A 26,362-nucleotide genomic window follows, 5' to 3' on the forward strand; every position below is an offset into this window, starting at 1 on the left:
AGGTGGACTAGTTCCTAGTAGCCTCTCCTATTCGGGCTTGGGACTACGTGCAGCTGTTGGGCTCTATGACGGCCACGATGGAAGTAGTGCCCTGGGCCAGGGCTCATATGAGACCACTACAGCTATCTCTGCTGCTGCGCTGGACTCCGATGTCGGAGGATTATGCTGTGCGCCTTCCCTTGGACCCAGCAGTGCGCAAGGCGCTGAGCTGGTGGACGCAGACAGACAAGTTGTCTGCAGGAATGCCTCTGGTGACCCCGGAGTGGATTGTCGTCACGACAGACGCCTCTTTGATGGGCTGGGGAGCCCACTGCTTGGGAAGGACAGCGCAGGGGCTCTGGTCTCCTGCAGAGGCAAGTGGTCTATCAACCTCCTGGAACTCAGAGCCATTCGGTTGGTGTTATTGGAGTTCATCCCGGTACTGGTGTTGAAGCCTGTACGGGTCCTGTCGGACAATGCCACGGCTGTGGCCTATATCAACCGCCAGGGAGGTACCAAGAGCGCCCCTCTAGCCAAGGAGGCTATGAATCTATGCCAGTGGGCGGAAGCGAACCTGGAGCAGCTTTCAGCGGCCCACATTGCCGGAGTCATGAATGTCAAGGCGGACTTTCTCAGTCGCCATACTTTGGAGCCCGGAGAGCGGCAGCTATCTGCTCAGGCGTTCTTGGGCATCACGAAGCGCTGGGGCCAGCCGAGCCTAGATCTGATGGCGTCATCGGCCAATTGCCAAGTGCCGCGCTTGTTCAGCAGAGGACGGGACCCTCGATCCCTGGGAGTAGATGCTCTTCTCCAACAGTGGCCGACACAAGAGTTTCTCTATGTGTTCCCGCCCTGGCCCATGTTGGGCAGGGTGCTAGTCCGGGTGGCAAAGCATCCCGGCAGGGTAATCCTGGTGGTCCGGATTGGACCAGATGTCCCTGGTATGCGGACTTGATCAGGCTCCCAGTCGGCGATCCTCTGCGGCTGCCAGTGGAGCAGGGCCTGTTACATCAGGGTCCCGTGGTGATGGAGGATCCCTCCACCTTTGGTCTTACGGCCTGGCTATTGAGCGGCAGCGTCTGAGAAAGAAGGGCTTCTCAGACAAGGTCATCGCCACTATGCTGAGAGCGAGGAAGCGCTCTACTTCTACTGCTTACGCCAGGGTTTGGCGTATCTTTGCAGCGTGGTGTGAAGCAGGCTCACTTTCTCCCTTCACTGCTCCAATTTCTTCAGTGTTGGCGTTCCTGCAAGAAGGTCTGGACAAAGGCCTGTCGCTCAGTTCCCTGAAAGTTCAGGTAGCGGCTCTGGCTTGCTTCAGGGGCCGCCTGAAGGGTGCTTCCCTGGCTTCGCAGCCAGATGTGGTGCGCTTTCTCAAGGGAGTTAATCACCTGCGCCCTCCTCTGCGCTCAGTGGTGCCTGCGTGGAATCTCAACCTGGTGCTGAGCATTGCAGAAGCCGCCTTTTGAACCCTTGTCGAGGGCATCTCTGAAAGACCTGACGTTGAAAGCAGTCTTTTTGGTGGCTATCACTTCAGCCAGAAGAGTTTCCGAGCTCCAGGCACTCTCATGTCGAGAGTTTTTTTCTGCAGTTCACTGAGGCAGGAGTGACTATTCGCACAGTGCCTTCCTTCCTGCCCAAGATTGTTTTTCGCTTCCATGTGATTCAGCAGCTCTGTCTCCCTTCCTTTCGTAGGGAGGTCTACCCAGAGGAATACTCTGCTCTCAATTTCTGGATGTGAGACGAGTCATCATCAGATGCTTGGAAGGGACCAATGATTTCCGGAAATCGGATCATCTGTGTGTCCTGTTTACAGGTCCTCGTAAGGGTCTGCAGGCTTCTAAGCCTACAGTGGCAAGATGGGCAAGGAAGCCATTGCAGCGGTTTAGGGAGATTTGCAAGGCGGCATCTTGGGCTTCGGCCCATACCTTTGCCAGGCATTACCGCTTGACTGTGGCTGCTCGGGCGGAGGCCCGGTTTGGAGCTTCAGTGTTGCGGTCATGGATTTCTATGTCCCGCCCTGGGTGAGTACTGCTTCGGTACATCCCACCAGTCTATGGATTGATCAGCTTGATGATATGGAAGGTAAAATTATGTATCATACCTGATAATTTTCTTTCCATTAATCATAGCTGATCAATCCATAGCCCCTCCCAGATATCTGTACTGTTTATATTCTGGTTGAATTTTAGGTTCAAGTTTAGCCTTCAGTTACTTCAGGAGGACTTCGTGTTCAAGTTCTTCTTTCACTTGGATTCTTCAAGAGTTGAGACGAGTTTGTGTAACAGTGAGCTGCTGCATTCCTCTCCCCTCCGTTTTACGGGGCTGGATTGAGACATAAATTCTGCCGGCACTCCCTCCCGCTTCGTGCGGCTGTAGGGCAGCTTTGTACCCCTCCCGCTTCGGCGGTGTTAGGGTCAGTCAGCTCCTCCCGCGGTTGCGGTTGCAGGATAAGCCAGATCCCCCCGCATCGGCGGGGTGGTGTCCCTCCCCCGCTCCGCGGGGATGAGCTGGACGGATTCCCCTCCCCCACTTGTGTGGGGATGAGCTGGGTTAATTCCCCTCCCCCGTTTCGGCGGTGGTGAGCTGGGCAGAGTGTCCCTTTGTGGGTGTAATTCTCTAAGTGCTGAGTCCTGCGGATGGAGCTTTGATATCGACATACTGAGGAGTTTCCGGCAGCACATGACCACATATAGGGAGGCAAAAGGATTGCTCTCTATCTCCACCTGCTGGTAGATGGACACAACCCACCAGTCTATGGATTGATCAGCTATGATTAATGGAAAGAAAATTATCAGGTATGATACATAATTTTACCTTAATTTGAGAAATTTCCCCCTGTGTGCTCGTGCTCCCCTTTCTCTCCCCTGAGAGTGATCCAATCTAGAAGCAGTCATGTTGTAGTCCCCTCCCATAATTATCTGTCCCCTGACAAATTTACTTAGGCCTAAGCCTAGTTTTGTAAAGAATGTTCCCTGCCCCTCATTTGGTGCATATACGTTGATGAAGGTAATTAAGTGGTTTCCTATCCTCCCTTTAATTGCTAAGCTTCTCCCATCCTCTCTTTTGTATATATCTTCTTGTACAAATCTTAAATGTTCATTAATGTAGATCGCCAACCCACCCGTCTTCCCTCCTTTGGGATTTGCCAACCTGGTTCCCTGCCCCAGTGTCTTATAGCTGATCAAATGTTCATCTCGTCTTTGGATATGAGTTTCCTGTAGCATTATCACATCCCACTTCAATCTTTTTAGTTCTTTAAGAACTATGCTTCTTTTCCCGGGATTATTCAAACCATTAACGTTCCAAGATCCTACCTTTATCCCCCTCCCCCCACCCTCCCGCCCCCCTCTCCCTCTGTTCCCCCCCCCCCCCCCCCCAGTGGGCTCTTGATTTTGGCCCTGGACTCTTCTGGCCAGTGCTACCCTGGAGGTAGTGCATCTGCGCCAGAGAGCTGCCCCCATACATTTGCATCCTCTTTACCTTCCCCCTCCCCCGTTTACATCTCCATATATACCCTCACCAAGCATCATTTGTCATTTAACCAACCATATAACCCTTATATATTATACTACCACAGTTTCATTTAGCAGTCCTCTGGTTAACATTTCAGTCTTTTCCTCTCAGTTCCGCCTCTAGGCTGGCTTTTTTCGGGGATCTGTTTTTCTTCTCTCCTCCGATTTTCCTCCAGCCTTGTTTTTCCGGGGTCTGCTGTCTTTGTTGTTGCCTTTGTACTCCTTCCTTATCCTGTGGAATGTCCGTGCAACCCATGTCTCTCAAGCTTTTCCAGGCTCCTTCCACCGTCTGAATTCGTCTCGACTTGGCACCCACCGTTACCAGGATTCCTCTTGGATATAACCACCTGTACCGCAATCCTGCTTTTTGTAAATAAGCTGTAATGTCTTTAAATTCTCTCCGTGTTTGCAGGGTTTTTTTAGCCAAGTCTTGAAATATTTGTATTTTATTGTTTTCCCAGGTAATCTCTCCCATGGCACGTGCTTTGCGCCAAACAGTTTCCTTGGTATTATAATCGTGAAAGCAGGCTACTATGTCCCGAGGCCCCTCAGCTCTCTGCGGCCCTAGAGTCCGATGTGCTCTATCAATTCTATATTTGGCTGGGTTTGGTGGGTCTTCGCTTTCGCTGTCCAGATCCAGGATGAATGCACAGATTGCTTGTATTACTTTTGACGCATCTTTATGTGACTCATCTTCTGGTACACCTTTGAAACGAAGATTGCATCGTCTAGACCTGTTTTCCAGGTCCTCTAGTTGCATTTCCAATGCTTCTCTGCTTTGGTTCTCTTTTTGTAGAGCCTGCTGCAACTCCTTTACCTCCTCCTCCATTCCGTCCACTCTCTCCTCAGTTTCTGCAACTCGTTTCCCCATGTCTCTCAGTTCCTCCCGCAGCTCTCCTATTGCCGCTTGTATTCCTTTTCTGGTATTCACCATTTCCGCTTTAAGTTCCTGAAACCAGCGTGAAACATCCAGTTTATCCATCTCTGGATTTTCTTCCATCAATTCTTCGTGCTCTGGGTCCGATTCGGAAACTCCGTCCGCCATTTTGAAACTTCGCGACGCTACTCTCGCGCCCGCGCTTTTCCCCGTTCCGGGGTTCTCTGTGGAGTATTTAAATTTGGCGAGTTTTTTCCGAGCTGCCATTGCTTCTGGCGTTTAGATTCCTGCTTGGTGAGGTTTTTCGCTGCGTTTTCGGGGTGGTAGGTACTGCTTTTTACTCTGGCTCTATCAGAGCTCGTTCTTTAGGCAGCCATTCAGCAGCGCTGACGTCACTTCCTCCGAGGTTGGCTCTTATTGGTGGAATGAGTGGAGGAGTAGCCTAGTGGTTAGTGCAGTGGAATTTGATCCTGGGGAACTGTATTGGACAATCAAGCCATTGTGACATCACTGATGAGGTTGGCTCTTATTGGTGGAATGAGTGGAGGAGTAGCCTAGTGGTTAGTGCAGTGGACTTTGATCCTGGGGAACTGGGTTCGATTCCCACTGCAGCTCCTTGTGACTCTGGGCAAGTGACTTAACCCTCCATTGCCCCTGGTACAAAATAAGTACCTGAATGTATGTAAACCGCTTTGAATGTAGTTGCAAAATACCACAGAAAGGCGGTATATCAAGCCCCATTTCCCTTCCCTTCCCTACAGAAGGATATAAACAGGATGGAGTCTGTCCAGAGGGCGGCTACAAAATTTGTAAGCGGTCTACATCATAAAACATAGAGGACCAGATGCACTAAACCTAACGAGTCAATAACGAGCCATTAACGAGCAAGTAGTAAACCCTGGCATGCACTAAAAGCCATTTTACAACGACGGTAGCAGCTAACGAAAACGGAATGCAGATGAGCAAATTGTGTAGAAACCCTATTGTAATGAGATGCACTAAGCTTTTCCGATTGCCTTAACGCTGGAAACTCTAACGAGAGGTCTGTACCTCTCGTTGGGGCTGCGCGGGATCGAAAACTGATGAAAAACCACTATAAAAATCATTCCGCACCCCACTGCAATAATAAAAAAAAAGTGCAGTTGAGGCCAGCCATCGAGAAAAAGCGTCCGTTTTCGCTGTAATTCCTCCCCCCCCCCCCCCCGCCACCGCAATATTTTAGAAAAGTGCAGTTGAGGCCAGCCATCGAGAAAAAGCGTCCGTTTTCGCCATCATTCATCTCCACAATAATAAAGGACGTCTTTTTTGGCTGTACTTCACTCAGCTGAGAGACCTGGAAGTCTCTGAGCCAATCAACGCGCTGTGATTGGCTCAGAGACTTCCTGGTCTCTCAGCTGTGAAGCACTGCCAAAAAAGATGTTTTTATTATTAAAAAAGGGGGGAATGGCCGGCCATTAAAAAAGAAAACGTCCATTTCGGCCCCTTGTAATAATAAAAACGTTTTTTCTGGCACTGCTTCACTCAGCTCAGAGACCTGGAAGCTCAGCTAAACACGCTGTGATTGGCTCAGAAACTTCCTGGTCTCTCAGCTGTGAAGCACAGCCAAAAAATTAATTTTATTTATTTATTGCATTTGTATCCCACATTTTCCCACCTTTTTGCGGGCTCAGTGTGGCTTACAATACGATATGAATGATGGAAATACAATTTGTTACAACTTGGTTATGGATTACATTGTGAAGAGTTATACAAGACAATCAAAGTGTTGTTAAGGAATATAACACTGGAACCAAACCTTGAAACATTGGAAGGAGACAGCGGGAGGTTAAAAGGGCATTATGCATGGTATACATATTTCTGTGAGTAAAGGTATGAGTGAGGTGAGACTACGGGGGATGAGAGTTCAGAAGTGGATGTATTGATGCATTAGTGAACAGTGAGTGTGGACTTTATGTGTTTTGTTTCTTTCCGTAGATTTTTTCAAAAAGATGGGTCTTCAATAGTTTGCGGTAGGAGGTTTGCTCGTGGATCGTTCTCAGGTTGCGCGGCAGTGCTTTCCAGAACTGCGTGCCCACGTGAGAAAAGGTTGACGCGTGTAGCGTCTTGTATTTTACGCCCTTGCAATTAGGGAAGTGGAGGTTGAGGAAGGTTCGGGATGATCTTTTGGCGTTTCTGGGTGGTAGGTCTATTAACTCAGACATGTAGGCTGGAGCTTCGCCGTGAATGATTTTGTGGATTAATGTGCATACTTTAAAAGTAATGCGTTCCGAGGTCACGTGACGCCATGAACAGGAGCGGCTGCTGAAACTCCCGCTCCTGCCGGATTACCCGCTAAACCCTCAAAAACTGGGGAATTAGCTTGCATCGAACCACCAAACCTACACCTACAACACAGGAACTCGCGGTGAAGAATTTAAGCTGTCCAAAACGCGGCGAATTCTTATGGCGGCAAAGAGTCTTCGAAGAGACAAAGAAAAGACGCGAGGTGGCGAGGAGAAAATGGCGGCTCCGCCGAGCCCGCCCGCGCACACTGTGAGTTCGGTGTGGGTGGCGGAGGTGGTAGCGGAGGTGACGAACGCCATGGAACCGCTGCTGGATAAGCGCCTGGGGCCCATTGACAACAAATTATCTCTGGTCCAAGAAAATTTGGGACAGTTAAACAAGGAACTGGCAGAATTTCAGCAGAGACACGGGGCCCTGGAGGATAAGGTGCAGAAAATAGAGGAAGATAACAAGAAACTCAGAGCCCAAGTGGAGGCATACGAAGAGAAGCTGGAGGACCTTGAGAACAGGTCTCGCAGAAACAATCTAAGATTCGTGGGGTTGCCTGAGGCTATAGAAACTACTAACCTAAGAGTTTTCATAGAAAACTGGCTATCGGAACAACTGCAACTCCCGGAAGATCTTGGAGCCATTCAGGTGGAAAGAGCGCACCGGATGGGACCTAAGCACTCAGACAATGAGAGACCGAGAGTGGTGATTTGCCGTTTGCTGAATTTCGCACATAAAGAGGACATAGTGCAGGCCTTAAGGAAGGACCGGGAGCTACGCTATGGAAACAAAAAAGTGCTATGCTTTCAGGATTATTCGGCGGCAGTGGCGATTCAACGAAGGAAGTTTTCCCCGATTTGCACGAAGCTGTTTGAAAAGAAGATCAGATTTGCCTTACAGTATCCGGCGAAACTGCGTGTAACTTATAAGGCGGAGGTAAAGACTTTCACTGCCGTGGAACAAGCGCAGGCCTTTTTGAGCTCTCTAGAGGAGCGCTGATCGTGAAGGCATAAATGACTTATACAGGAGCGAGGAAGGCCCAATAGCCTTCCAGGGCAAGGATTACAAATTGTTTCTGTTAAAAGTTGGATTACTATTGACTGTTATAAAAGCAGACTAATGCATGTTGACTGTTGGTTCTAAGATGCGGATTTAGCAGTTACTTAAACATTAAGAGAGAGGGAGCAGAGCACCATTGAGCACAGAGGACCCACCATAAGATCGTCTCCGGGAGGAGTTAGTATGGAAAATGAGAGTCATGAGGTGTCCATGACTGGGCCTCGCCGAAGAGAGGGGACTGCCAGTTCTGTGGAGGGCAGAGGAGACGACTATTGCTCAAGAATATGGGATCAGACGGACTGAGACAGCTAGTGGGGGCGCAGGATTTTCAAGATGCCCGAAGGAAGTGATTGCTGCACTATAGAACAGCGGAGATCTGTTGAGGACTCAGATGCAGAGGTTTTGTGGTTACAAGTTGTTAATATATAAGTGATATGAGCACCTTTCTATCTTTATATGTCACTGTTATAACAGTAGAGGAATACTACGGTTGGGTGGTGGAGGTGGTTAAGGCTTACAGGAGGGGGAGGGGGTAAGGGGCGTTATATGTGATGGTCCCGTTTTGGGGCTGGGGAAGTTTAAAGGGGGGTTGGGATTAATGGGGGGGGAGGGGGGGTGGGGGGAGGTAGGGACCTGGAGGTTTCGATCACTAATGTTTTGGAAAAGAAAAAGATGGAGCATGCTAGAACAAGGAGGGGGGTGGTGGCTGGGACACCCCTCTTCAAGGCAAGAGAGGTATAGAGTTCAAGGACTGGTATTCCATGCGAATTGGGCACCCTGAAAGTTGTGATGTGGAATGTAGGAGGGATATCGTCCCCCGTTAAACGTACTAAAATACTACAACATTTGCAGAGACACAAAGTAGATATAGCTCTGCTGCAGGAAACTCACTTATCAGCTGTGGAGCATGCTAAATTGCGTACCTGGTGGGTGGGGGAGTGTGTCTCAGCAGAGGCTCAGGGGAAAAAAGGAGGGGTTGCCATCCTGTTCAGAAAGGGGATACTAGACAAATTGGAAGTGAGATTCACTGACCCGGGAGGGAGATTTTTGCTCTGTGAGGCTACTATAAACCGGCAAACGGTGCTGATTGGGAATGTATATGCCCCAAACCAATATGACAGGAAGTTCTACAGGATGCTAGCCTTAAGATTGCTACGACAGAAATCATTGCCCACGATATTGGGTGGAGACTTTAACACTGTGATGGATCCTTTGATAGACAGTACAGGGGCCCGGAGGCAGAATCTTGGCCAGGAGAGTAGGGGGCTGCCTAATCTTTGTCGACAGATGGGGCTAGTGGATGTTTGGCGGACACTTGATCCACAGGGGAGAGACTATACGCATCTATCCCGAGTACATGGAACGCAAGCGCGAATTGATTATTTGCTGATCTCGGAACAGCTTTTTGGCTCCGTGGTGAGCTCGGTTATAGGCGCCACTGTGATCTCGTATCACGCCTGGGTGGAAATGTGCTGGGTACCCCGGGGGGAGCAGAGAGGATATGGTAGATGGGCGTTCCCAGTGGAGCTCTATCGGGATCCAACTTTTAGGGCGTCCATACTTCAAAGTTGGCGAGATTATAAAGTACATAATGAAATACATGCTGATGATCCAGTTCTCTACTGGGAGTCAGCCAAAGCAGTACTCCGTGGAGAAATCATCAGCTACATGGCACATAAACGGAAAGCCCGACTTAAGGAAATATTACGACTCAGTCAGCTAGTGTGCAAGGCTCGGAGATGTTATGGTTGCCAGCCCTCCCTAGAGAATAAACAACACTTACTGTCCCTGCAAACGGCATTAAATGAAGCCCTTCATCAAAAAGCTGTGAAATCACAGAATTATTACAAGTATCAGCTTTATAAGCATGGTAACAAAGGAGGGCGGCTATTAGCACGGTTGATAGCGACTAAGCAAGGGAAAGCTAGGGTTCTCACTATGAAGGGAGGGCAGGATACAAGAGTCTCCACGGATCAGGGAATTAGTGAGATCTTTTATAATTATTATAAAGAGCTATATGGAATCCCACCGGATGAGGGATTGTCGGGAGACATGTATCTAGAGCAGTTACAGCTGCCAAGTCTATCTCCACAAGAGGAGCAGAAGCTTAACAATCCCATCACATCGGAGGAGGTGCTACTGGCTATTAATCAGAGTCAGTTGTTTAAAGCACCGGGGGTGGACGGTTTCAGGGCGGAATTATACAAAATACTGGGGGAAGAAATATTAGAACCTTTAACTGCAATGTTCAACACTTTAATAGATCAAGAACAGGTGCCTCCAAATCTAAACACTGCCTGCATTATCGTAATCCCCAAGAAAGGAAGAGACCCGGAATTAGCAGCATCTTATAGGCCTATTTCACTCCTGAATTTTGAGATCAAACTAATGGCTAAGATCATGGCGAACAGATTAGCGAAAATTCTGCCGGACTTAATACATGATACCCAAGTAGGGTTTGTAAAGGGACGGACAATCGCAAAAAATGTCCGCAGAGTTTTGACCTCCTTGGAAGCTAGCAGTAGAGGGAACAAACATTCATTATTAATAAGCTTTGACGCAGAAAAAGCGTTCGATCGGGTCCATTGGGACTTCTTATACGCGGTCCTTCGAAAGTACGGGTTCTCAGGGAGATTCCTGTCTGGGATTAAAGCATTATACTCGACACCAAGGGCCCGCATCTCGGTCAATGGGGTTGAAACATCAGACTTTGCAATAGGCAGGGGGACGCGACAGGGATGCCCTCTATCGCCCTTATTGTTTGTGCTAACGTTAGACCCCTTATTAAGAGACATAATGAGGCAGCCTGCAGTATCAGGAATGAAGATAGGTAAAGAGGAATTTAAGGTGGCGGCTTTTGCAGATGATATTCTGGTACATTTGACGAACCCGCAAGAATCTTTGAGTGCATTATTGGAGATCATTTCCGAATATGGAGACTATGCGGGGCTCCGGTTAAATCTTGATAAGTCAGAGGCTCTGGCCTCGTCAGAGGAGGTTTGGAGATGTTGGAGAGGTGAATTTCCGCTCAGAAAGGCGCACACCACTTTTAAATATTTGGGAATATTGTTGCCTATGGATACTTCTCGTTTACACAAGATAAACACTAAGTGGTTGCTAGAGGAGACCAAGAAGGTGCTACAGGGTTGGTTGGATCTGCCATTATCACTGCTGGGTAGAATAAATCTCATAAAGATGGTACTATTTCCAAAGTGGCTCTATGTCTTGCAGACAATACCAATTTGGTTATACCGGAGGGATCTTCAGAGGTTTTATGCACTAGCATCGAGTTTCTGTTGGAAAGGTAAGAAACCACGGATACGATTCTCCCACCTTATTGGCAGGTGGAGCAGCGGTGGGATGGGAATGCCTGATTTAGCGCTATATAATCAGGCCTGTCAATTACGCCATCTAGGAGATTGGTTCCTAGGTACACAACGATATACCCCTACTGAGCTGGAGAAGGCATATTTTGAACCTTACTGGCTTTTTTCCTTGCTACATCATAAAGCTGGTAATATACCAGAAGGATTACGTAAAAGTGTGATGTTGAGACCAATTCGAGAGGTGTGGAGAAGGCTTGTGCAAAGGCTTGGAGGAGATCCAACAGTGACAGATCAGCTGACTATATGTGGGAATAGTGAATTTTTACCTGGGATGTCGAGCCGTCATTTTGCTGACTGGGTGAGTTGTGGGGTTACATGTCTGGCACACCTGATAGGCGAAGATGGGCAGCCCCTCTCAATTACAGACTTGTTAAGTAAGGTGGGAGATTCCTGGGGCAATAGATTTGCCATAAGACAAGTACAACATTATATGGCTTCATTGCCGGGGACTTCCTTATCTGGTCAATTGGGGAGCAAGATTCAAGAGTTTTTCAATTCAGTAGGCGAGGGAGAGGTCACTGTCTCCTTGCTCTGTAAGGCACTAACAAGATGGCAACCCCCCAGAGACTATAGTCCAATGAGGAGGGCGTGGGAGAGGGAGCTGGGCATGACACTGGAGTCTTGGAACATAGCCAGGGCAGTGGCGCGCATACCCCTGTTGGTAACAGATGCCCGACTTAGAGAATGTGCATACCGATGTATCCATAGGGGGTATGTGTCAGCGACTCAATTAGCACACATGGGTGCGAACCGTAGTTCAAATTGTCTCAAGTGTGGAATAAGTCCAGGCACACTGCTGCATATGTTCTGGAGTTGTCCTGCTTTGCAAAGATTTTGGACTCAGGTCCGAGGCTTCTGGGAAGGGCGATTGGGGATTAAGATTTTGGGAAATGTTGAACAATTAATCTTAGATCTTCCAGGATCCTTCAGAGGTCAGAGTCGCTTTACAGTATTGATGCTTCGTAAGATGTGTTTATTAGCTAGGAAGTGCATTTACAATATTAGACGGTTAAAGACCCTCCCGCATATTGGCACTGGAGAAATCAGTTGCATCAGCTGGTTTCTTGGGAAGCTAGCGAGGTTAGATGCTCGCAGAGAAAGAGAGTGGCGTTTCTGGCCCTCTGGGGTCCCTATCTACGCATCCTTAGCCCTAGAGGTCGGAGTCTACTCCTTAATGCAGGGTGAGTTTCCAAATGCTGCTCAGGTTAAGATCCTTCAGGTCTCGAGATGGGGGGGGGGAGGGATTAGGATAGGGGGAGGGAGAGGTGGGGGGGTTGGGCAGGGGGGGGATTAGAAGGGAGGAAGGGTTTTTGTTATGGGGAAGGTTCACTTTGTATTCACTAGTAATTTGAATTTTCATTTGGGTACAATTGATAGCTGGTGAAATTCTTGTTATATCCTTCATAACTATTAGAAATTATAATTTGATGACATCATGTAAATACAAGACCATGATAGATGTACTTAGTAGATGCACTTTTGTTATTACCAGAAGGTTGTATAATGTGACTATAATGTTTGTCATCAATAAAAACCGTTGAAATATATATAAAAGTAATGCGTTCCTTGAGTGAAAGCCAGTGTAGCTTCTCTCGTAAGGGTTTTGCACTTTCATATTTTGGTTTTCCGAAGATGAGTCTTGCTGCTGTATTCTGGGCTGTTTGAAGTTTCCTCAGTATTTGTTCTTTGCAACCTGCGTATAGTGAGTTGCAGTAATCCAGATGGCTTAATACGAGGGATTGCACTAGGCAGCGAAAGACGGATCTTGGGAAGAATGGTCTTATTCTTTTCAGTTTCCACATGCAGTAGAACATCTTTTTGGTTGTATTGTTTGCATGAGTTTCGAGTGTTAAGTGGCAGTCGATAGTGACTCCAAGGATTTTTAGCGTTTCTGAGATTGGAAGGTTTAATTTTGGTGTGTTTATGGCGGTGAATTCGTTCGTGTTGTATTGGGAGGTGAGTATCAGGCATTGAGTTTTTTCTGCATTTAATTTCAGAATGTCAAAAAGACATTTTTATTATTAAAAAGGGGGGAATGATGGCCAGAATGGCTGGCCATCCAAAAAAAACATCCACTTTGGCCGTCATTACCCCCTTGCAAGAATAAAAACGTTTTTTTTTTGGCAGTGCTTCACAGCTGAGAGACCAGGAAGTCTCTGAGCCAATCACAGCGCGTTTAGCTGAGCTTCCAGGTCTCTGAGCTGAGTGAAACACGGCCAAAAAAGAATGATGGCGAAAACGGATGCCATTTCTCGATGGCCGGCCTCAACTGCACTTTTGTTTTTATTATTGCGGTGGGGGTGGGGTGAGTGGCGCAGCATCTTCGGGAGGCACAGGCATATTTGGCATGCGCAGAGCAGCCAGCATAACGCTTTGCTGCTCTGCGCATGCTCGACCGGCCGATTGGCAGACTGTTTTACGATGAAATTGAGAATGCAAGTGAGCTACAAAGATTCTCTATGGAATTCAGTAGGGAACGGCTCTAATGACGACTTTAGTGCATCTGGCCCAGAGAGACAGGCTCATGAACCTCGACATGTATACGCTGGAAGAGAGCACAGAGCCCTGGAACCCCACTAACTACCCTTCTCCATTGAGAATACTGAGCATTTAACCCTATTGTCTGTTTTCTATCTTTTAACCAGTTTTTAATCCACAATAGAACACTACCTCCTATCCCATGACTCTCCAATTTCCTCTGGAGTCTTTCATGAGGTACTTTGTCAAACGCCTTCTGAAAATCCAGATACACAGTATCAACCGGCTCCCCTTTATCCACATGTTTGTTCACCCCTTCAAAGAAATGTAGTGGATTGGTGAGGCAAGATTTCCCTTCACTAAATCCATGTTGACTTTGTCTCATTAATCCATGCTTTTGAATATGCTCTGTAATTTTGTTCTTAATAATAGTCTCTACCATTTTGCCCGGGACCAACGTCAGACTCACTGGTCTATAATTTCCCGGATCTCCTCTGGAACCTTTTTTAAAAATCGGCATTATATTGGCCACCCTCCAATCTTCTGGTACCACGCTCGATTTTAAGGATAAATTACATATTTCTAACAATAGCTCTGCATGCTCATTTTTCAGTTCTATCAGTACTCAAATCTTCCTCGGTTAAGACCTTCCCTGATCGCCCCTTTTACTCCTTGGTCATCTAGCGGTCCAACTGATTCTTTTGCCGGCTTCCTGCTTTTAATATACCTAAAACAATTTTTTTACTATGTGTTTTTGCCTCCAACGCAATCTTTTTTTCGAAGTCCCTCTTAGCTTTCCTTATCAGACTTAGGAGTTCCATTGCTCATCACTGGAAAATGAATCATGAGAAATAGATCTGCTTTTTGGGATCTGCCTAGCACTTGTGACCAAATCGGCCACTGTTGGAGACTCGAAGGAGCTTAGCCCAGCTCAGCATATTGTATAAATTTGCAATCCATAAAATGGTGGACTACTGTGTAACTCCTAAGATTCCTGCCCTTCTCTCTGTGAAGCAGAGTCTCCCCAACTCTGTAATACATCTAGGTAAGGTCATCAGGAGTTCATAGGCAGAATTCCAGTAGACGTTCTTATCTAACATTCCACTTGCAAGCCCAGCAACAGGGAGGGGTGAAGAAGGAGGTGAAACAGGCCCTATTGCTGTTGTGCAGATTTGTGGCTGTGGGTCGTGAGATTGGTTTTGCAGAAACAAATATAGCCAGATGTTGTTTTTAGATAAGGGGGGCACCGCAGAGACGTGAGAATTGTCACGTACACACAATTAGATAAAAGAATAAAAGGAATGTTTTGTTACCTCAGAAACAGGAACTTTGCAGGCACTGAGAAGCGATTTGCTTCCAGGCTGGTCTAGTTCCTCTCACAGGAAGAAAGAGACTCTTTTTGCTTGTTTATAGACTAGGCTGAGAAGTTGACCATGAAACAGTTCTATTTTACTTAAAGCAAGTTCTATTCTTTACCTTCTATGTTCAGGCTAATTTAGTAAGTATATTTTTATGTTTATTTTTTATTATGTACTTTTTCTCTCGCTAGGAAGAAAAGGCTCCTGATGTTCGGTATGCTTAATGACTTTCGCTTATCGCTATGTCAGCTGCCGAACCAACGTCTTCATTAGGTTTTTAGTTTAATGAAGAAATTGCTTCGACAGCTGACATAGTGATAAGCAAAAGCTTTAAGCATACTGAACATCAGAAGCCTTTTCCTAGGAGTAGCCTAGTGGTTAGTGCAGCGGACTTTGATCCTGGGGAACTGAGCTGGATTCCCACTGCAGCTCCTTGTGACTCTGGGCAAGTCACTTAACCCTCCATTGCCCTGGTACAAAATAAGTACCTGAATATATGTAAACCGCTTTGAATGTAGTTGCAAAAACCTCAGAAAGGCGGTATATCAAGTCCCATTTCCCCTTCCTTTTCCCTCCTAGCGAGAGAAAAAATACATAATAGAAAATGAACATAAAAATATACTTACTAAATTAGCCTGAACATAGACGGTAAAGAATAGAACTTGCTTTAAGAAAAATAGAACTTATCATTGGCAAGTTTGCATTCAGATGTCTCTTCTCATATCTACAATAACTAAGCTTCTGTAACAAATGTATGATTGGCTAATGGTGAATCTCTTCCTGTGAACTTCAGGATCAGCTAACGCCCAACTTAGTTTATCTGGGGAACAAGCACCCTGAAGGTTTAGCCTTGCATCTTGCAGCCTGTCTGATAAAGAGCAGTTATAGGGCTAAACGATATCTATGTACAAAGACCAAAAGGTGCTTTTAAATATCAACTTGAATATAATCATATATTCTGTATTCATCCCTGGTAGTGATTAGCTTGGAAATGTATTCCCAACAGGGAGGGGGTGGAAGATTTACAATTTATTTATACAGATTTTTATTGAACTCGTTAAACTTCTGTTCTCCTACAGTACTATACAATGCTCTGTTTTTATTTATTTAGAAAAAGATGACCCTAAGAACAGTAATGCAGAGACACATAAATGGAAGCTCAGTGAGAAGCCTGAAGAGGAAAAGATGTTATCAGAAAGAGAGAAAGAAGAGACTTCGTCCTGTTCTGACTGGGGAGAAAAGGGAAAAAATCAAAATAAACAAAAACCTTTAACAGGAGCCTCAGCTCCGTGTGAACATTGTACCAGTAATATCACACAAACAGTGGAAGAACAGACAAACCAGATGAGAGTTCAGAAATGTTTGTGTGATGGATGTGAGATATTCCTTAATGATCATTTAACTCTGAAATCACATCAGAGATCCGATACTGAAGAGAGACCATATACAGGTACGGACTGTGGGAAAACCTTCAGTCAAAAGAGAGAACTACAGAAACAGCAGAAAACATGCATAAGAGAGACCCACTGTATAGGTTCTGAGTGTGGGAAAGATTTCAGTAGGAAGAAAGAGAAACATGAGAACAATAATAAAGAAACTAGAGTGTGTACAACTACAGTAGATGAGAAAACCTTTATCAATAAAGGAAACGTTACAAAACACCAGAAAAATGACACTGATGAGAGATTATCTGCATGTTCTAGTCATGACAAAAGCTTCAGTCAGGAAGAAAATGTCATAAGAAATACAAAATTCCACCCAGAAGAGATACTAGTTTCAAGTGCTGAATGTAAGAAAAAATTCAGCCATAGAGAAACATTCACAGATCATAAAACACCTCAGACTGGTGAAGAACCAATGACTACTACTAAACCTGAAAAAGTCGTTTACAGAAAGACAGACCTCTCAAAGTACCAGAAAATTCAGAAAAATGAAAGCTTGTGTACTTCTGCTGACAGTGGTACAAGTGCTTGCTGGAAAAGAAACCTCCCAGTGCACGAGAGAAACCACAAAGGAATGAAACCATTCATCTGCACTGAGTGTAATAAAAGCTTCAGACGGAAGGGACACCTCACACAACACCAGAGAATCCACACAGGAATGAAACCACTTAACTGCACTGAGTGTGATAAAAGCTTCAGATGGAAGGGACACCTCACACAACACCAGAGAATCCACACAGGAATGAAACCACTTAACTGCACTGAGTGTGATAAAAGCTTCAGTCGGAAGAGAAACCTCATAATACACCAGAGAATCCACACAGGAGTGAAACCGTTTATCTGCACTGAGTGTAATAAAAGCTTCAGTCACAAAACAAGCCTCACAAAACACCAGAGAATCCACACAGGAATGAAACCATATTTCTGCAGTGAGTGTAATAAAACCTTCAGTTGGAAGGAAAACCTCACACAACACCAGAGAATCCACACAGGAGTGAAACCATTCATTTGCAGTGAGTGTAATAGACGCTTCAGTGAGAAGGCAAGCCTCACAAAACACCAGAGAATCCACACAGGAATGAAACCATTCATCTGCACTGAGTGTAATAAAAGCTTCAGTCAGAAACAATGCCTCATAATACACCAGAGAATCCACACAGGAGTGAAACCATTCATCTGCACTGAGTGTAATAAAAGCTTCAGTCACAAAACAAACCTCACAATACACCAGAGAATCCACACAGGAATGAAACCATTCATCTGCAGTGAGTGTAATAAAAGCTTCAGTCGGAAGGAACACCTCACACAACACAAGAGAATCCACACAGGAGTGAAACCATTCATCTGCACTGAGTGTAATAAAAGCTTCACTTATAAAACAAGCCTCACAATACACCAGAGAATCCACACAGGAGTGAAACCATTCATCTGCACTGAGTGTAATAAAAGCTTCACTTATAAAACAAGCCTCACAAAACACCAGAGAATTCACATAGGAATGAAACCATTCATCTGCACTGAGTGTAATAAAAGTTTCACTCATAAAACAAACCTCAGAATACACCAGAGAATCCACACAGGAATGAAACCATTCATCTGCAGTGAGTGTAATAAAAGTTTCACTCATAAAACAAACCTCAGAATACACCAGAGAATCCACACAGGAATGAAACCATTCATCTGCAGTGAGTGTAATAAAAGCTTCAGTCAGAAGCAATACTTCACAAGACACCAGACAATCCACACAGGAGTGAAACCGTTCATTTGCACTGAGTGTAATAAAAGCTTCAGTCACAAAACAAACCTCACAATACACCAGAGAATTCACACAGGAATGAAACCATTCATCTGCAGTGAGTGTAATAAAAGCTTCACTCATAAAACAAGCCTCACAGCACACCAGAGAATCCACACAGGAGTGAAACCATTTATCTGCACTGAGTGTAATAAAAACTTCAGTAAGAAAACAAGCCTCACAAAACACCAGAGAATCCATACAGGAGTGAAACCATTTATCTGCACTGAGTGTAATAAAAGCTTCAGTCAGAAGGAATACCTCACACAACACCAGAGAATCCACACTGGAATGAAACCATTCATCTGCACTGAGTGTAATAAAAGCTTCGGTCGGAAGGCACACCTCACACAACACCAGAGAATCCACACAGGAATGAAACCATTCATCTGCACTGAGTGTAATAAAAGCTTCACTCATAAAACAAGCCTCACACAACACCAGAGAATCCACACAGGAATGAAACCATTCATCTGCAGTGAGTGTAATAAAAGCTTCACTCATAAAACAAGCCTCACAAAACACCAGAGTAAAGCCTTTTGCATGTACTGAGTGTGGTAGAAGCTTTACTGTGAAAGAAGCACTCAGAAGACACTGGAGAATCCACAAACGCATCAAACCATTTATTGGCACTGAGTGTAATAAAAGCTTCTGTCAGATGGTAAACCTCAGAACACACCAGAGAACCCACACAGGAATGAAACCATTCATCTGCACTGAGTGTAATAAAAGCTTCATTCAAAAGGGACACCTCACAAAACACCAGAGAATCCACACAGGAATGAAGTCATTTAGATGTTCTGAGTGTGGTAAGACCTTCGTTGACAAGGAGACACTCACTATGCACCAGAATAGCCATTGAGGAGTAAAACCATTTCCATGTACTGAGTGTGGCAAATGGTTCAGGTTGAAGAAATATATGATAGAGCACCAGATAATCCACGCAGGAGTGAAGCCATTTAGATGTTCTGAGTGTGGTAAAACCTTCACGGAGAAGGGACATCTCGCAAGGCACCACACACAGGAGTGAAGCCATTTACATGTAGTGAGTTTGGTAAGACCTTCATTAAGAAGGAAACACTCACTATGCACCAGAATAGCCACTGAGAAGTAAAACCATTTCCATGTACGGAGTGTGGCAATGCTTCAGGTTGAAGAAATATATGATACAGCACCAGAGGAGTGAAGCCATTTAAATGTTCTGAGTGTGGTAAAAGCTTCACTGAGAAGGGAAACCTGAGAAGGCACCACAGCTTTCACATGAGAGTGAAGTCTTTTACATGTAGTGAGTGTGGAAAGACCTTCTTCATTAACAAGGAAACACTCACTATACACCAGAATAGCCATTGAGAAGTAAAACCATTTCCATGTATGGAGTGTGGCAAATGCTTCAGGTTGTAGAAATGCATGATACAGCACCAGAGAATCCACACAGGAGTGAAGCCATTTAAATGTTCTGAGTGTGGTAAAAGCTTCACTGAGTATGGAAACCTGAGAAGGCACCACAGCTTTCATATGAGAGTGAAGTCATTTACATGTAGTGAGTGTGGAAAGAGATTCAATGACAGTGAAACACTTGCCAGACACCAGAGAATGCATTCAGGAGGAAAACTATTTATCTGCACTGACTGAAGCAAAAGCTTCAGAAAGAAATACATGACAATACACCAGAGAATCCACAGAGGAGTGAAGCCTTTTGCATGTACTGAATGTGGTAAAAGCTTTACTAAAAAAGGAACACTCAACAGGCACTGGAGAATCCACACAGGAATGAAACCATTTATCTGCACCGAGGTTGAAGAAATACATGATAATGCACCAGAGAATTCACACAGGAGTGAAGCCATTTACATGCACTGAGTGTAATAAAAGCTTCTGTTAGAAGGTAAACCTCAAGAACCTATAGAAATGATAAGTAGTGATAAGTAGTAGTAGTAGAAACCAGCAAAATGATCCACACAGGATCCATATCTAGGAGTGGAGGAAGAAACAACTAGAAAGCTGAAATGGCCGAGAGAAAAATCAGTAATGACTATTATAGGAGACTTCCTTCACTCTCATATTGTTTTGGTATCTCAGACTGGCCTCTTAAACACCTGCAAAAACTAGGGGGCCCTTTTACTAAGCTGCGTAGACGCCTACGAGCACCCAATCTGCGTCAATTTGGAGTCATCACCTGGCTACCGCGTGGCCTGGGCGGTAATTTCGATTTTTACGTGTGTCCACTACGCACGTCGGAAAATTATTTCTATTTTTGGTGCATGGCAGAAACTGGGCGGTAATCGTCATTCTATGCACGTAGACCATTACCACCCGGTTAACGCTTGAGACCCTACCACTAAGTCAATGGGTGGCGATAAGGTCTCAGGCCCAAAATGGACGTGCGCCAATTTTTATTTTGATGAAGTCAAGGACTGCTTTATGGAGCAGCTGATTCAGGAACCAAAAGAGGGGGAACAATTGTAGACCTAGAGCTTAGTGGAGCATGATCTGGTTCAGGAGGTAATGGTGCTGGGGCCGCTTGATAACAGTGATCATAACATGATCAGATTTGATATAAGCTCTGTAGTAAGTACACGCAGGAAATCCAATATGTTAGCATTTAACTTTCAAAAAGGAGACTATGATAAAATGAGAAGAAGGGTGAAAATAAAAGGAGCAGCTGCAAAGGTCAACAAATTACATGGGGGAGGGAGAGGAAGTGACGTCATGCTGCCTAATGGCTGGCTGATTCTGTAGCTCCGCTGCACTTCTACCTTTAAGCAACTGTATTTGCCTCCATCCGCCCTGAAGATCGGAGTTTTTTCCTTCACGGAGATTTCTTTCGGTTTGCTGACCAGATTTAGAGGAGCGATCTGTGGGTATGTCTGTAGCAAAGAAGGATTCAGTGCGGCAGCCCGCCAAATCGGCTGGAAAGGCTCCGTTTCCCCTGCACGATCCGACTCAGATTCAGCTGCATTGTCGGCGGAGGTAGGCTCCGCGAAGCCAGTACAGAACATTCCCAAAGATCTGGTTAAAACTCTGGCTGATATATGAGAGGACATCAAAGTGTCAAAGGAGGAGATACTGGATAGAATCGATGTTATCAGTGTGGACTTGCGGGAGTTGGGCGGGCGTGTTGAGGATCTGGAGAACCGGGTGGAGGGGCATGAGGATATCTTGAGCACCACTGAATCGCGGCTAAACAAAATATCAGCCGCCTGTAAGGAATTGGAATACAAGCTGGACGATTTAGAGAATCGTGGGAGAAGGAACAATCTCCGGCTGAGGGGGGTGCCCGAGGTGGGAGACAAAGAAGCTGTCCCTACAGTTGTTAAGTTGATTTGTGGCAAACTGTTGGGCTCGGAGGAAATGGAAATAGAGCGGGCACACCGGGTGCTCGGAAAATCAACAAACATTAAACCAAGAAACATAATAGTGAGATTTGCGGCTTATCCAGTTAAGTAACAAATATTGCAGAAGGCGCGTCAGACACCAGCAATGGAATACAATGATGCCCGGATCACAATTTTTCAAGATCTTTCGCTGTATACACTGAGTCAGAGGCGGGCCGTGAAGCCCATATTAGAGGTTTTAATTCAACAGAAGATCCCCTATCGTTGGGCTTTCCCATTTGTGCTATGCTTCTCTGCAGGGGGTAAATGGCATCGACTGCGCAATTTGGCGGAAGTGTGGAAGACTTTGCAGGACTCGGGAATGACCTTCGCAGAAGCCCCAGTTGTTGATACGCTAAAGAATGTCAGGGCTAAGCTGCAACGTTGGAAAAGAGAAGAGGGGAAATCCAAGAAATCAATAGAAGCTTCCTGAACATTAAGTGGACTTCTCATTTAAGCTATGTTGATCCAGTTTTTAGTGCAAGTATTGACTTGCCTGGGATCTTGTCTGCTACTTAGATTGATGCAATTTTGTGTGGGGTGGGGGGGGGGGGTGGCGGGTGCGAGGATTGGTTGGTGTTGGGGTGATGTGCTTCTTTCTGTGTACCCAGGTCAGGTTAGATGGAGGGTATGTTACTCAAGGGGGGGGAGCTGGCCTGGTGTTGGATGTCTTTTTGGGGAGGGGGGGAGTAAGTGTGGCTGAGAGGTGGCAGGTTGTGGCGGGGGGAGGCTCCCAGGGTGCGCAGTGTGAAATGTATGCTTGCCTGATAGCGGTTTAATATGACACGAGACTTAAAATTTTGTCTTATAATGTTAAAGGCCTGAATTCTCCACAGAAATGCCAAAAGTTGTTTAAAGAAGTAACACATTTCCACCCACAGGTGGTATTTCTCCAGGAAGCACATTTGAGAAGAGAGCATGAAAAGTTTTTATCTCATCCTCAATACCCATTTGCTTTCAGTTTGTCAGCACTAGATGGGTCTAAGAAACGAGGGGTAGCCATATTGCTTCATTCCTTGTTACAGTTTCAGGTGGTGAGGGTGAAGCGAGACAGAGAAGGGCGCTTTTTGCTATTGAGTGTGCTATTTGGAGATTTGGCGGTAACATTTGCTTCGATTTATGCCCCTAATGAAGCGCAGAAAGGATTCCTGAATAAGCTGGTGGGACACTTTGCTTCCTGTCCTCAGGGAAAAATTGTTGTGTGTGGGGGGGGGGGGGGGGGGGGGAATTTAATGCTACGCTACATCCGGCACTGGATAGGTCCAGTTCGCCCTCAGGTGTGGATGTCATGCTTTCGCAATCTTTGAATCAGTTTGTAAGAGATCTTGGAGTATCTGATGTGTGGCGGGTTTCCCACCCACGGGCTCGGGACTATTAGTTTTATTCTTATTCACACGATACTTATTCCTGCATTGATTATATCTTTGTAGATGTATCTTTGACACATGCCAGCTGGTCTTTTGATGTTTGAAAGCCAACCCTGTCTGATCATGTACCGGTTTGGGTGGGTCTCCCTTCGCTAGGCGGAGAGGAGAGGGAGAGAAGGTGGTCTTTGAACACCACTTTGTTAAAAGAGGACGAAATCCTAGCTGGTTCTAGAAAGATTCTTAAAGATTACGTAGAGCTTAATGTTGACTTGGGATCCTCTTTGGGGGTTGTCTGGGACGTGCTAAAGGCGGTATCGAGGGGTTTCTTCCTTCAAAAGGTCAGTTTCAGGACTGAGGTGGCTAAGTGCTTAACTCTTTTATCAGATAGACATAAATCCTCTCACTCGGTAACCACTTTGAGGGAAATTCAGGCACTTCGCTTGAAATTGGACCAGATATACTCAGGAACAACAGAGGTACTCACATTTTGTCTTTAGTAACAAACCAAGTAGGACTTTGGCGCTTAAGTTGAGACAGCTGAGGGTGGACAGGACAATTCTTAAGATACACGAAAGGGTGACCAATTCAAAGCAGATACGGCAGAATTTTCAGTCATTTTATCAATCACTCTACACCTCGGATACCAATCCAAGTCTGGAGGTGACAAATTAATTCCTATCGGCTTGTTCTCACTGATGGGTGACGTCCATTTGGAAGAGCCTTGATCACCTTAATAACCTCCGCCACTGATACCCGCCCCTCTAAAGCTTCCCTCTGAGTGGCTGAAAGAGTAGGAAAAGAGCAAGCCGATAGGAATTCATTTGTCACCTCTGGACTTGGATTGGTATCCGAGGTGTAGAGTGATTGATAAAACGACTGAAAATTCTGCCGTATCTGCTTTGAATTGACTATTTCAGGTTTTAAACTGAATGTGAGTAAGTCGGAGGCGCTTGCGATTAGTATTGGTATTCCTTATCAGGTTCTGGTATCACTTCAGCAATCCTTTTCTTTTAAATGGGTAATGACAGGTATAAAGTATTTAGAGGTTACTATTACTCGCAATACATCAGAGCTGTTTCCGGCCAATTATCTGCCACTTTTGAAGGTTATCTATAGAGACTTAGAGAGGTGGGATGTAACTGATGTGTCTTGGTTGGGTAGAATTGCAGTATTGAAGATGAATGTATTACCGCACTTGATGTATCTTTTTCAAGTTCTTCCAATAAGGGTGTCAAGGGCTTTCTTGGCTGGAGTGCAGGACAAATTGGTTTGTTTCATCTGGGCTAAAAAAAAGTCCTCGACTGCACAGAGCTTTATTGTACAAGGATAGGAGAAAGGGGGGGACTAGGTGTCCCCAATGTGTTGTGGTATTATAGGGCGGCCCAAGCGCAAGCGGCTTGTGAGTGGTATCATCAGCATCCTCATAAGTTATGGCTGCAACTGGAACAGGCTGAGGTGGGTGCTTGCCCGCTTAGTGCAATGATGTGGCTTCCTCGTAAGTATAGGTCTTTATATAAGGACTTGTGTCCATCGATTTATTCTACATTCTTTTACTGGGATGGGTTGTTCGCTAGGCCGGAGGCGGTGCTATCTAAGTTGTCGCCGATAGCGAGCAATCCACTTTTTCCACCCGGTGTTTCGTCAGGGCCTTTTTGCCGTTGGCGATTCCTAGGTTTGGTCTCTTAGAGTCAGCTACTGGATGGAGGCCGGGTGCTTTCTTTTGATTCGCTGAAAGCACAGTTCCCGTTATTACCTACTGTCAGCTGAGGCATTTTCTTAGCTCAAAGGAGATTCGAGTCATTCTAGTGCGTGAAATACATAAGCACTGCCACGCTGGGAAAAGACCGAAGGTCCATCAAGCCCAGCACTCTGTCTCTGACAGTGGCCATCCAGGCCCCAAAAACCTGGCAAAACCCCAAAATTGAATAACGATCAATGGACTTTCCTTCAGGAATCTGTCCAGACCCCCTTTAAACTCAGCAAGGCCAGCTGACATCACTACCTTATCCGGCAATGAGTTCCAGAGTCTAACCACGTGCTGAGTAAAGAAAAACTTTCTCCGATTTGTTTTAAATCTACCACATTCTAATTTCATCTTGTGTCCCCTAGTTCTATTATTGTTAGAAAGCGTAAACAAACGCTTCACATCTGTCTGCTCTACCCCACTCATTATTTTGTAGACCTCTATCATATCACCCCTCAGCCACCTTTTCTCCATTGAGGATTTGTGTGAAGACTCTAAAACTACCAGGGGTCTTATTTCATGTCTTTACTCTTACTTGCGTGGGCAGTTAGAACCTAGCCACGTACATAAGGAGAGGTGGCACCAAGAGTTTGGAGTGACTATTGATGACGCTGACTGGTCTTACTTTGAGAACAATCGGTCCAAGATATCAATAACAGTTCCTCTGCAGGAGAATGTAGTTAAAGTACTCTGTCGATGGTATTTGACCCCAGTTAGGCTTCATCATATGTTTCCTGGAGTTTCACCAATGTGTTGGCGTTGCTGTGGTCAGAGGGGCACGATGGGGCATCTTTGGTGGACCTGCTTTAAAATTTGGGCCTACTAGAAAGCAGTACAAAATAGATTACAGCATTGGTTTCAACGGCCTATCAAGTGGTCCCCTGAGTTATTTTTGCTAAATGCCCTTCAGGTCTTACTAAGTCTCAAGCGTTGCTGTTCAGGCAGGCAAGAGTGGTGATTGCGGACCAATGGAAGTCTAGAGAGACCCCACCTTTGACGAGATGGTTGAACAAACTCTGGTTTATATGTGAAATGGAACGACTTAGGTCAGTGCGATGCCGTAAGAAGGAGAAATGGGAGGTGGTCTGGGAGCCCTTCCTGCAACATTGTACAAGCTAGGGGCGGGGATATGGGGAGGAGGGTAGGGTAGGAAGGTTTGGTGAGTTATGTATAATAGGCTCTGTGAGAGGAGTGAAGCTTCGAGGGGTTTGGTTTTTCGGGGGGGGGGGGGTGCTGTTTAAGGGGAAGATTGGGGGTGTGGGGAGTGGGTCTATATATAAAATTGCCTTAAATACTTGAAGTTATTGTTGCTTCTTCGTTAATCAGAAAATATTGTGTTCTAGTCCTGTTGCTTGCTCTGGCTCTGTTTGTCAGTTGCCTTGTGTACCGAAAATCTTCTATTTTTTTTATGTAGTCTGAGCTGTTGCTTCAATATTTCAATAAAGACTTCATGAAATTAAAAATAAAATATTAGATGGGGGGGAGAGGGCAGAGCAATATGGCTGAGAGGACACATGAGAATCTACTCTGTGCTTACCTTGTTCCTCTCTCTATCATGCCTTCTAAGCATAAGGGTCAGGTGAGCTTTTATCCCCCTGAAGCCACCTCTACTCCTCTTGGTCAACAGAAGTTGGATTCGTTTGTGCTTCCATAGCCGGTAGGAAATGAGGGTGAGGTCCCAGCTCAGCACTGGATGCAGGGAGAGTCCCAGCTTTCGGGA

The 26,362-nt window shown here is 45.6% G+C and overlaps 2 protein-coding genes across 2 annotated transcripts in view; both read left to right on the forward strand.

Moving 5' to 3' along the window:
• Positions 1-26,362, forward strand: part of LOC115460651 (oocyte zinc finger protein XlCOF6-like) — a 493,082-nt gene that overhangs the window by 96,908 nt on the left and 369,812 nt on the right. The window lies entirely within an intron of this gene.
• On the forward strand, positions 16,450-18,541 carry LOC115462591 (gastrula zinc finger protein XlCGF26.1-like; the record flags this gene model as incomplete). The annotated part of the gene is made up of 1 exon (XM_030192591.1): positions 16,450-18,541. A coding segment is annotated over exon 1 (1,764 nt), but the record flags the coding sequence as incomplete, so codon positions are not given.

The sequence above is a fragment of the Microcaecilia unicolor genome, chromosome 1, assembly GCF_901765095.1.
Source record: "Microcaecilia unicolor chromosome 1, aMicUni1.1, whole genome shotgun sequence".
In the NCBI taxonomy this organism is placed as follows: domain Eukaryota; kingdom Metazoa; phylum Chordata; class Amphibia; order Gymnophiona; family Siphonopidae; genus Microcaecilia; species Microcaecilia unicolor.